The 12,600-nt window shown below is 38.2% G+C and overlaps 1 protein-coding gene across 4 annotated transcripts; it reads right to left on the reverse strand.

Annotated features, from left to right (window-relative positions):
• Positions 1-660: 660 nt before the first annotated feature.
• On the reverse strand, positions 661-5,083 carry ethe1 (ETHE1 persulfide dioxygenase). Of its 4 annotated transcripts, XM_067600840.1 has the most exons (7): positions 4,419-5,083; positions 3,399-3,543; positions 2,717-2,865; positions 2,032-2,161; positions 1,792-1,881; positions 1,118-1,234; positions 661-922 (listed from the first exon to the last, which is right to left on the reverse strand). In XM_067600840.1, the coding sequence occupies exons 1-7, from the start codon at positions 4,626-4,628 to the stop codon at positions 876-878; spliced, it is 888 nt and encodes a 295-aa protein (XP_067456941.1). In that variant the 5' UTR covers positions 4,629-5,083; the 3' UTR covers positions 661-875. The 4 variants fall into 4 exon arrangements, with proteins under 4 accessions (XP_067456941.1, XP_067456944.1, XP_067456943.1 ...); XM_067600843.1 differs by lacking the exon at positions 3,399-3,543 and having other exon boundaries at positions 4,900-5,080; XM_067600842.1 differs by lacking the exon at positions 3,399-3,543 and having other exon boundaries at positions 4,855-5,080.
• Positions 5,084-12,600: the final 7,517 nt, after the last annotated feature.

A 12,600-nucleotide genomic window follows, 5' to 3' on the forward strand; every position in this document is an offset into this window, starting at 1 on the left:
GTCTTCAAAACTTCATCAGTCATACACTGTCATACGGGATACTATCACATGTGCAAGTTGCTCTGGCAGAGGGATGTGGCTGAGTCAGAGGCCGGCACTCCCAAACAAACCTGTCTTACTGGCAGTACTGGTGAGCTATTAAATGCTGACTGAGAGCAGTTTATACAGGACATCTGGATATCCAGAAGCACTCTTCACTGTGTTGATACTTGGCGTGGATATTATTATGATACTGAGACACCCTTGTCTATTAAACTTCTAGAGAAACAGTTGAGAACACAAACACATTGACATGACATGTTTTCAACTTTCGCAATGGAAACTTGGCCCTCGGTGATTCTGAATGCAAATAGCGTAGTTTCATTTTCCTGCTATGCAAAAAAGCTGTTGCTGGCAGCAGTCTGGGTGGTGTGTGTGCGGCCTTGGCTAGTGGAGTCCGGAATCACTGGAAAGGCTGTGTGGAAGAACTCAATTGTCTAAGTTAAGCATTCATGAATACTAAACCAAACCTTGAATGGAACATTCCTATCTGAGCTTTCCTCCTCGTAAATTTCCTCTCTAATTCTGCTATTAATAAAAATGCAGCTGAATAAAAAATAAAGTTGCTCAGATTTAAATTCAATCAAAATACAAAAAAAAAAGTCACAGTATCTCATGCACTTATTTCTAAAATAGTTTGCATCTTTATTTTAAGCATGATCACAAGGACATCAGAGGTTGCACTCAAAATGATAGCAGCTTTTCAAATATACATCTTTAAATTTACATACAGTACACTGTACAATCCAGTAAAGCACTTAATGGTTAGTTCTGTAGGTTTATCGTTTTGCTATGATGTAGTTGATTTGATTAAAAGCCTCCCTTTTGCTGGATATTCAAACTTCATGTATTCCACAAACTAGATTAGCAGGCACTGCAATATCTGCAAAGGAAGAAGAAAAACAGACTGTTTTCAGAAGTAGAAGCGTGGTAATAAGCAAGAAATTTCAACAATCTAAGCATGCAAGACTGTGCAGTGAGGTGTCAAAGCCTTTAAAATATTTTGGCACAAGGAATGAGAATTCTGGTGGTTGGAATGTAGATGAGGAGTTATTGTTATGGTTTGAGTGTTTCATACCTATCTTAGCAGGCTTTTTGAGATTAAGATTGTTCATGATGTCCACAAACTCCTCCAGGCTCTTGGTCAAGCGCATGTTAAACTGGCGCTCCTCACCGACCGTAGACACCGTCTGACCTGATACACAGAGACAGATTCAGCCTGATATGTCATCTATGGCAACTGTGGACTTAATGTTTGTCAGCTGTTGAACTTTACTCATCAATCAAAGCAAATATTAGTTTCAGAAAATGCGGAGAAATCACATGGTGCTGACAGACATGGAAACATGTGACTTATTAACAGACATACACCGATATATCAGTATAGTTGGTTTCAAGTAGTATCATTTAAGTGGTAATATAATTTTTAATGCTGATATTTGACAGATTGTGGAGTTGATGCTGATCTTTTTTCACTGAATACAACTGTCAAAGTAGCAACAGAATAAAACTAATGAGGTTACTATTAGGAGAGGCATGTCTAAAGGCTTGACCTGTTTGCATTTGCATTTATGCAAACACTCCAACATTAACATGTGTGTCATATCAGTACTGGCTGCTATGGGTGGGAAAATACTGGCTTTACTTTTCTTTGCTGATTCTTAAAATCTGTCTATTTACATAACCAGTTTTCAAATCAGTGAATCCAAGAGACATTACAAAAATGTTCAGATGTGTGAGTTTTCAGCCAACCTAAGTAGTCATGTGCTGGGTAGACGAGGCACTGGTCAGGCAGGGTAAAAATCTTCTGATGGACTGAATGGTAGAGCTTTTTAGGGCAGCCTGAATTAAGAGAGAGAACATTTTGCAAAGATAAGACAGTTTCTAAAGTAAAGAGATGCAATACTGCCATCTTGTGTCCATCTAGCAGCATTACAAAAATAAAGGCTTTCACTGTAGCCCAGTTAGGACAAAGTAAGAGTGTATGTCTACCCTGCTGGAAGTCTGTCCTGCCACAGCCTCTGATGAGCAAAGCATCCCCAGTGAAAGCCATGCTCTGATCCCCTGACACCAGCGTCATACAACCATCAGTGTGTCCCGGTGTCTCTCTCGCTGTCAGAAACTAGAGGGGAGAACAAACAGAAGTCAACTCAAGGATTGTTGAGGCTATTTTATGAAGCAATTTTAAAAAAAAAAGAATAAATTCCTCTACAGAGCAACAAATGGCGCACTGATAAAAAATGAAAAGTTTGAATGGGTGCATCCGTACACGTTACCAGGTCTACAAAGAGGCACATTTACTATATTCCAGTTTACATTTTGACACATTATTAGATCTAAATATAACCACTTGAGTTGCAACTACTAGTTGATTAGTTGATTAGTCGATTGACAGAAAATTAATCGGTAACTACTTTAGATTTTTGAATAATCTTTTCAGTCATATTTTAAGCTAAAATGCCAAAAATGAGCAGATTTCAGCTTTAAAAATGTGATGATTTAATGTGTTTCTTTGTCATACATAATATAATGGTCATTTATCACAATTTTCTGATATTTTATTGATAAAAAACAATTAATGATAAGCTGTAGATTAAAACAATAAGGAAAATAATCGTTATTTGTGGCCCTACGAACCATAGGTTTTTATTTTACGTTATATATTTTTCCTTCTTACATGTTTTCCAAATGTGATCTTGTCTCCGTCTAACAGGTATATATCTGCAGAGGCGCCGCTGAATTTGGAGATGGCACTTTTCAGCCCAACCAATCTTTTCTTCATCAGACCTGTGCTTGTGATGTGGTCAGCATGGCAGTGGGTGTTTACTATCAGAAAAAGAAGATGGTATGGTTAACTATAAAGCAAGAGCAGAAAGTAACTTGAAAGTAGACTTGTGTCTGTTGTAATAGATACACTTGCACTTTCACACTTTCAGCTACAGTCCTAGTAAACAGTTTGGACACTTCACATTCACTTGAATGAGAAAGTGTGTCCAAACTTTTGACCGGTACTGTACATGTACAATATGTTACCCAGCTCTAGTTTACTAAGACTCTTCTGACATGAGAAACCCACAGTCTACAGTGTATGAATGTCTGTGAGCCTGGCCTGACTGGGTTCAGAGTTTTGGGAAGATTGAGATGTCCTGCAGCCTCACAGTGCCATCATTATCTTGCTCCAGAGCAAAGTTAGCCCCAACATTTCAGGATCGGTGACAGAATTTTGAAAAAGCTCAAAGCTGACTGTTGCAGCATGGGTGCTCAATTGATTAGAGAGACAATACAGAAGATTAATATTAAATTGTCTGAATTTATGGAATAAACCCATATCTCTTTGTTGTACCACAGAAGTAAGCGACCTGCTACTTTTAGATTAAGCCCCAGTTCATGTATGAGCTTCAGGTCCCTGTCAATGGTCTCCAGCACAGGATCGATGATGATCGCCTCCTTGGTCTCTGTGTCAGCCAGCAGGTAGGTATAGGTACTGCTCTCCAGCTCAAACAGCTGAACAGAAAAACAGGCAAGGGCACAGGAGTGAGTCAGCAATAAATAAAAAGCGCGGTAACAGGTAATAATGATGCACAACCTCCTCGTCATCCTGAGATAGTGTTTGTGAGAGAGATGGATAGACGATTATGATGTTTCGTTACAAAATGTGTGTTTTTTCAGTATTTGGAAAGTTTGCAGTGTTTGTGATAAATATATTTTTGTGTTTACAAGCAAAGATTTGCCGTTCGATACTTAAGAGGACAGTTTACTTGTTAACAAAACTATCTCAACCATGTCACGGTCTACGTACTTGTTTGCTCTGGAGTTTTTGAACATACCACACCCTCGTCTCCAGCAAACTCAGTTGGTTTTGTTGACATGTAGATTTTCAAACTTTCCATGATAAGGTCAAAAGTGGAGAGTAAATAAATAAGAGGACATTGACTTAAGAGTATTTTGTCATATAGGGCCTACTGTTGACAAGCTCACTTCTATCCTCTGCTGTAAGGCTGTTTCACGCAGGTCAAGACAGTGTCATCATAATAACATTACAGTAAGTTCCATTCATCAGTTTTGCAGAGTTATTGCAAGACATTGAGAGGACTGAGCAGGGTGACTCAGAGTGATACATGTGGCTGCAGATTTCACTAACACAACCCACAAAGATGAATCTGTAAACTTAGTTTGGCTCAGTATAAACAAACTATGACTGTGTAACGTTGTGTAACGTTACAGTAAGCTCCAGTAATTAAGCTAACGGCTAACACCGGCTAGCTCGCTCACTTCCTGGGAGCAAAATAATATTTTACGAATATCTCTGCTAACTCTGAATGTGGAGCCAATAATTTAACCAATACAAAGAAAAACATCATGTTAATAATTAACCGCACCTGTCTGAAGAGCAGTCCTTTGGTCAGCGCCATCCTGGAGCAGTACGATCTGCTGAAAGCTCGCAGCGGGTCTTCGCCAGCACTCAGGCCGGGACAGGCGCGCCTGTTCTGGGATGCAGAGTAACTCGAGGCCTCGGTGTTCATTCTAAGCCGAGGCGTGAGAGCCAGAGCCCGTTGAACTGCTCTGACTCTGTTTATTACCGAACACATTGTCGCTTGCCTGTAATGTCCTGGGTGCAGTGCTAGATATTTATCAGAAGTGTGGGACAAATGTCTTTTTGAAAATCAGCAGCGGTTCAAACGCTTTCAAGCACCTGAGCATGCAAGGATATGTGTATAAAGTTAGCTGCGTTTACCTTGAGCTGATGGAAGATAATGTCAGTTTCCTTAAAATACAACTCAAGAGTTCAGTGCTGTTTAGAAGCTACACTCTCACCTTGGATGAATTCCGACACACTAATGGTGTGACAGTGTCACTCACATTTACAGCGGCTGTGGCTGTTGCCATAGCCAATGTTTGTATTATTGAGTAATGTGGGTTTGTCCACTCTAGTCCTGCTGGTCAACTTCCTCCACGGTCACGTAAGCAGGTCACATCTGTTACAACATATGCTTACAGGTCGTAACCGTTACACACTTACTGTCCGTTGTAGTGCACGAGCATCACTCATGCGCGCCCATGACACATGCAAGCGCACGCACACACGCATATACACATGCACACACTGAAATAGACTTGACAGCAGGCAGCATGGTCTACGTGACTGTTGAAATCTGCTTATCAGGTAGACTCATACCACCCAAACTAAAGCTACTTACAATGCAATATATAAAGAAAAAAATATGTCATCTGACAGTAAAATGCCGTAGTTGAAAAATTATATTAACAAACACAGTATAAAATAGAAATATTCAGTTTTTAAAATCAACAAAAGTAAAAAATATTTTGTTAGGATCTTTTCTCATTACTGAGGACCATAGTGCAGTTTATAGCTCGGCCAATACTGGAGTTTTGGCCGAGCCAGTATTACACCAAACTATTTGACTATTATCAGATTCTGTCTCCTCATTGGGAATTTCAGTTATACTATTGCCACAGCAAACTTAAAAAACAAAACAAAACAAAAAAAACTTTAACACATACTTTACCTTTAAAGCCATTACCAAAAACAGTACATCTATATAGTATGGGAAAAAAATAAAATTTAAAATGTTTTTGTATCAATTAGAGCTGCAGCGATTAGTCAATTATTCAATTTCTTCATTGACATAAAATTAATTGCCAACTATTTTTTTAATTGATTAATCATTTTGAGTCAAAGAAAAAATGCTGAAACTCTCTGGTTCCAGTTTCTTAAATGTGAATATTTTCTGGTTTATTTAGTCTTCTGTGATAAAAAATGGAATATCTTTTGGTTATGGAGTATTGGTCAGGACAAACAAGACATTTTAGGTTGCATCTTGGGCTTTGGGAAATGATGATCAACATTTCTCACCATTTTCTGACATTTTATAGACCGAACAACTAATCGATTAATCAAGAAAAATAATTGACAGATTAATCAGTAATGAAAGTAATCTTTAGTTGCAGCCCTAGTATTTATTCTTTCTTTTCTGCAGCCAAGGGATATCGAGTATATATTATATATATTATATATGAGTGGGAACAGGCTTTGTTGTTTTTATTTTGGTATCGTTGATACATCTTGTCTTTGTTTTTGATTAGATTCAAATATGGAGTCTTTGTTTCTTGTATCAGTTTATTTAGTTTATTTAGAGCACTAATACTTCATCTGTCAATACCTGGTCGACCCTTCGGTCTTTTTCATGTAGTTATTCCATAGCGTCAGAGAATCTGATGAGTCATAGATTTCAGTCCAAATCATAAAAATTTGTGACCTTATCTAAATAATGCTGGGTGCCTTGTCTGGTAACAGCTATAAAAAATAAAGTATGTAATAAAGTAGATAAAGATGTAGATAGAAGCAGCTGAAAATCCCAATAGGTCACAGAATCAGAGGGGTCATAGAATTTAGATACTGATATCAGTATGTGAGATTTATTTTTAAAACAAAAATGACAACCACTTACTGGCTGAGATACATGGCATGAACAAAACAATTTTTTGATAAGTATCTCTTTAATATGTCTTTTTAATAATTGTGATAAAGATATTGGGTGGGATATTTTATTGCTAAAAAATAAACTTATTAGTGCTATTTGGTGGACAAACGATATAACAGTGGCACTGTCTCTAAATTACTTCAAACATTTCCTTGGCATTGCTGTACTAAAATTTCTTGTAACTTATTGTCCAACATATACAGTACATTAGTGATATATAAGCTTAATAAGCTGAAAAGCAAAAATCAATATATCCATCAAGCTGTAGTGCATACATACCTACTACTGCCTACTAATATTACAGTAATTTTGGTTTATTTTATAACCAACAACACAGACAAGCAACTACAGGTGATCTGCCTCTTTATTTTCAGTTATTATGTCTCGGGTTCTGAAGAGGTGTCGGTCATGGCTGTTGTGGTCTCCTCCAAGTTCTCTGGTTTGCCTTGCTGAAAAAAATTGAAAAGAGAAGCGTCAACATAAAATATAGTTAAATATATTTCCATGAATGAAACATATTAAATGTAAATGTATTGTATGGTTAGAGAGCCTTATGTCAATAAAAAAAAAACCCAGCAAGGTATCACAAGTTTCAGTGTCTGTAGCACGCCTTAGTGAATAACTAAACTGTTTATTGATCTGTATAATCATTATACGCAACTGAAGCAACTCTGTTTCTCTGGTCACTCGAGCCCATTGCTGGATAGTTTATCAAACTGTGTCAACACTGTGGTTTGTATAACTTGGACTGAGCAGTATTTCTTGAGAAGAATAAGCACATAAAAGACAATACTTTCTGCTTTTGTCAAACCATTTTCTTTATATGACAATCCCAACAGTTATGAGGTGAACCAACAAGTTTTATTCATATAACCAGCTTTAGATAGAAAGTCAAACTGTTCTCCCTCCTGAATTCAGGATTCGAAGTAAAAACAAAGAATTTTAGGCACAGTTTTCCAGGCTGGCGTCATTTCCATTTAATTTTGAGAACAACATTTTACAACATTTTACAACTATCCTGATCTATAGGCACTGTAAACTGTGGGATCATCACTAAACAAATCCACTGAGTGTGATCAACATTTGCATGTAGCTTAATTTCTAACTATGCCCATGTAGGGGAAACAGATTTAAAATGTCTTATGTGTGGAAGGGTATAATTGTTGGACTAAAGAAGAATCAGTTTACAGTACCTCTATAAATCTTTCAACCCAGTGGAGAAGTTGAGTTATTCTGCTGTAGACGCCTGGTTTATTGTGCCGTCCACAGCCTTCACCCCAACTCACCACCCCTGCCAGCCTCCAGTCCCCACTAGCTGTCTCACACACCAGGGGTCCACCACTGTCTCCCTTAACACAGGACAAATAATTTATCAAACATTATAGATCAGATTTTGAATTGCCTGTGAACATTCAACGGTGACTGAAGTGAAACTGGTGCAAATTTGACCTGGTGACAAATATTCTTCATAAAACTTTATCAGGCAGGTTTAGGTGGAGATTTTATATCACTGGGTGTATACCTGGCAGGAGTCTACCCCTCCATTCATGGTGCCAGCACAAATCATCCGAGGAGTTAGGTACGTGCCATAGACACTCGGGTGGGAGCAGGCAGATTGAGCTATCACCTTGACCTGAGCCTGCCTCAGCTCATTTGACACAAAACCTGACAGAGAACAGAGAGAGAAAGTATAAAAGACAGACTGTGATGTGAGTATGTTAATCAAAGGGAGGTTAAGAAAATGCCCTTTAATGTGTCTGAAATCCCTCAGAGAGACCTTAGCCAATCAAACTAAGCAGCTGTTTCACGCCTAAGGGGGGATATTTTCTTCTAACTTTCTGTCATCATTTAAATTTTTAAAATTATGTTGCTTCTCATAGTTTTTTTTTTGTTTCCTTCATTGGTTTAAATTTTAGTTGATTGTTGCTCCCTGGATTTGCATATTGTCAAGTTATTGTTGGTTTTTGTCTTGGTAAAAGCAATGGAAATAACTAAATGTAATTATTGAAGGTAAGTGGCAAATTATTTAGTGTTCCTGCATATGTTGTTAATGGTGGATGGTGGGGTCAAATTATTTTTAGACCCCCAAAAGGGCTTGCTGGCTTTGAGGAACATAGGGCAAACTTTATTTTATGTTTCATATTACATGATAGGAATAATCAATGAACTGGCACAAACGAGGAAACAGAAATCATGGAAGAACTGGCACCAAAGAATGTGCTTCCTGATATAAATAACACAATCAGAGAGGGTTCGTGTCAGTGTAACACACCTCCTTCATGAATAAATCCCCAGCCTGTGATCCAACAGGATGCTCCAGGAGGAAAGGACTCGTTTGGACTGGGCAAACAGACCGGTCGCACCCCACCTACATTCAACACACAATAATCAGATTGAAACATTTATATGCAAAGCAATAAAGAGATAAAGGCTATTACATTGCATAACCATATATAGTAAACTCAGTTTTTTTCTAGCCAAGTTCCCCTACAGAGAGATACTGTAGCACTGCAATGAAATTAAGAGCCAACACAGATCAGCTGTATTTAACCAGATACAGTTGAAAAACATATTTAGAACTGCAAAATTTTGTATCTGTATATACATAGCTGGCTGGTGTTTACATTTCTAGCACACATATTAAGAATATGTACTTTAAAATAGTCTAGGATGCATCGAATCTTTTGCCTGTGCCTTGGTCAGGGGACAGGAGTGTTAACCCCATGGATGTATATAAAAGCTGGATACCGGGGAACGGCGCCCATTCAATCCAATAAGAATTGTTCACCTGGCACAAAAGTTTCTAGTTTCCGGGTTTGCTTCTGCATTGTGTGACCCACACAATATGCACAGTAGCATGGTGGTCTATGTATGGTCAATGCACTTTTTACAGGTCTTTCTAAAAGGTCGATTGAAAGATTACAGCTTATTCAGAACTCCGTGGCTAGACTGTTAACAAAAACAAAAAAGAGAAAACACATCACTCCAGTCTTGGCTAGACTACACAGGCTCCCTGTGTCTTCCAGAATCGATTTTAAAGTACTCTTACTTGTTTATAAAGCTCTCAGTGGGTTAGGGCCAAGCTACATCATAGACTCCCTGTTGCTTTATGTTTGCTCATGAGCCCTTAGATCTTCTACTGCAGGCTTGATTGATACCCATAAGCCTACCCAAAAGAAAATTGGAGATGCAGCTTTCTTCGCTTATGCTCCAAAATTATGGAACACATTACCTAAAGACGTTAGAGAAGCAGGCTTGGTTGAAAGCTTTAAATGACACCTAAAAACATATCTTTTTAACCTAGCCTTTCTATAGCATGGTTTTTGCACCATTTCTTTTGCACCATATCCCACCATCTTTAAGACAATTTACTCCATTTTAAGGCATTTTTATTCTTTTTCATGATTGATTATGTCTTTTACTTAAGATTTTTAGCTGTTTCCTTTTTAAGCTATTCTTGTCCTCTCTTTTAATGCAATACACTGTTTTCTGTTTTTCTTATTTCCCTCCTTTTATTATACGCATGTATTCCTGTTTAATGTTCTTAATGTCTCTCTTTTGTTTTTTATCTCTTTAATGTGAAGCACTTTGAGCTGCATTTTGTATGAAATGTGCTATACAAATGAAGTTATAATAATAATAATAATAATTCTTCTTCTTATTATTATTATTAGCATTAACAGTATAAGCCTTTAAAAGAAAACTTTATCCATTTTACTTTTTGTATCTCAAAACATGAAAGTAGACTGTAGGTAAATGATGTGTTTTTGCTCAGCCCTGTCAACAGAAGGGGCCACCTCCTCTTACCTTTCATGTTAATGTCAGTGATGGTGCGCAGTAGGCCCACATCATAGTCATTGTTGTATCTGTTGAAACGGGGGTGGTAGAGCACCTGCAGTGCTCTGTAACGTTTCCCCAGAGAGTTGTCTGCTATGTTAACTGTGTCCACCACCACCAGCCAGTGAGCCACTTCAAGCATGTCATTCCTGCAGAAACACACACAGTGTGACAGAGATGTGTGTGGTCTGAGTTCAGTTCAAGTGGCCTCACTGTGCGCTGATTAATACCTGTCTTTGTCTTACTGTAAGTCAAGGGTTGAACAGAGTCCCTGCTGACAGATCTGCATTGGTGATGTTCAAGAAACTTTGGATCTGGATGGGAAATGTATTACACTGTTTATTTGGTGTCTTGAATTTGCTTTGACTCACTTTTTGACCTGCTCTCAACTTGAACCTGACGAGATCAGAACATAGAATTAACTTGGACTTGACCAAGGGTTGGTTGATTACAGCCTTCCCACTAAGTACTGTGGATATGCAGTGTAGATCTAACTTTTATCCCTCTAAATGTACTGCACTTTGTTTTCTCCCTAAACTGATGTATCCTCTTCCTTACATTCATTCCACATGTCCACCTCTTACTCAACAAAACAGTGAGCTGCAGTGATGACCCAGTGTGGGGAGATGATGGCACCTCCACAGACATGTTTCCCTTTCCAGTGCATGCTGGCCTGCCAGCCCCACTTGTTCTTGGCTGCCAATGTTCCCCCAACGATCCGTCGGCCATCACTGGCCAGAATTGGACAGTCTAGATATGTGGAGATGATTGTGAAAAAAATCACATTTAAAACACTAAACAATCTACAAAGATTGTTAAATTCCGCAAAATCACATCAGCAGTTTCATATATTCCGTGATTAAGGTGACATTCCTATAAAGCCCTGTCCATGATCAGGCTATATCATATAACTTATGGCCATGACTGCCAGACAGTCATATGGATATATAATGATCATCTTCTGTCCAAGACAGATAAGCAGGGAATTAGACCCAGACTACATAAACATCAATCAGTGTGATATGTTTTTTTTTTTGTTTTTTTTTTGTTTTTTTTACCTGCAGTGATGTTCCCTGTCTGGTTAACAGGATTCTTTGATAGAAAAGGTGGCTGAGTTGTGACACTGCAGTTCCTCATCACACCACAGAGAGGCGATGAGTCCTCTAGCTCAGATGGGAATACCAGGAACTTGACTAATTTGAAAAGACAAGAAAAACAGTGAGACTAGATGGCACAGTAAGTTAAGAATTAAACATCACAGAACTGAAATGATCAAAGCCAGAAACTCCCAATATATGCTGTCCATGAGGCACCTCTGGTGAAATAAGAACCTCAGCAAATGACGTGACCCTAATACATGTTTAAAAGGGTGAAAATAATCTGCCCTTTGAGTTTTCCTGATAAATCATTTTAATTCATTCAAAATTCAGAAGAAATCTTCACATAAGACATATTACCTGCCATACCAAATGAGGAAAACCAATTAAGTTAGATTTTCTCTTCATTTAATTTGATTTTCATCCTCATTATACTAATAATCACAGTTAAGCCCCAGGAGATTTGATCTGGTCAGTATTCCAGTGATAAACAGCTGCCTCTCTGTCAACCAGCCGAGACCCTCCTGATGCACATGGTTACTGTGGTGGTATTTAAAATCCAGTCTGTACTAAAATAAACCATTAACTGAAAAAGACTGAGATTATGCATGGCTCAGATTATTCTAATGAAATAGTGTATTCCAGTTAAGAGTCTACAATTTCTGTTTTACCCTATTGAATTCAATGAACTACTGGTGTATAAATAGAATTTAGTGGCATATTATTTTTTTAGGTTATGACATCAAAACTAGTTATACAAGTAAATTCTGACTGCTAACAGAGGCAGCTCGGTTACCTAAGAGAGCAGAGGTAATGACCAGTTTGATGATGACAGGCAAGCCCACAATCAGTAACACATCACGTGATGAACAGGCTTGAGACTCTGCATCTACAAATACATAGAACAAACAAATACATAAATATTAAAACCATATACAAGGCCTAGAGTTTCAGCTTTTTGGCCCATGACCGGGTTGCATCAGCTTTTAGTAAATCCATTGTTCAGTTTTTGGTAAAGGACCAGTGTGTAATGGCATCTAGTAGTGTGGTTGCAGATTGCAACCAACTGAATATCCCACCCCTCACCCTCCCCTTCCAAGTGTGCACCCTCCCCTTCCAAATAC

Source organism: Thunnus thynnus, chromosome 10 (assembly GCF_963924715.1).
Source record: "Thunnus thynnus chromosome 10, fThuThy2.1, whole genome shotgun sequence".
In the NCBI taxonomy this organism is placed as follows: domain Eukaryota; kingdom Metazoa; phylum Chordata; class Actinopteri; order Scombriformes; family Scombridae; genus Thunnus; species Thunnus thynnus.

Coding starts and splice junctions, on each gene's coding strand:
- ethe1 (XM_067600840.1), bottom strand. CDS start 4,628: ATGTGTTCGGTAATAAACAGAGTCAGAGCAGTTCAACGGGCTCTGGCT. Junction 2,866..3,398: donor GCTTAATCTAAAAGTAGCAG/GTCGCTTACTTC, acceptor TTTTTCTGATAG/TAAACACCCACTGCCATGCT. Junction 1,882..2,031: donor CAGGACAGACTTCCAGCAGG/GTAGACATACAC, acceptor CTCTTAATTCAG/GCTGCCCTAAAAAGCTCTAC.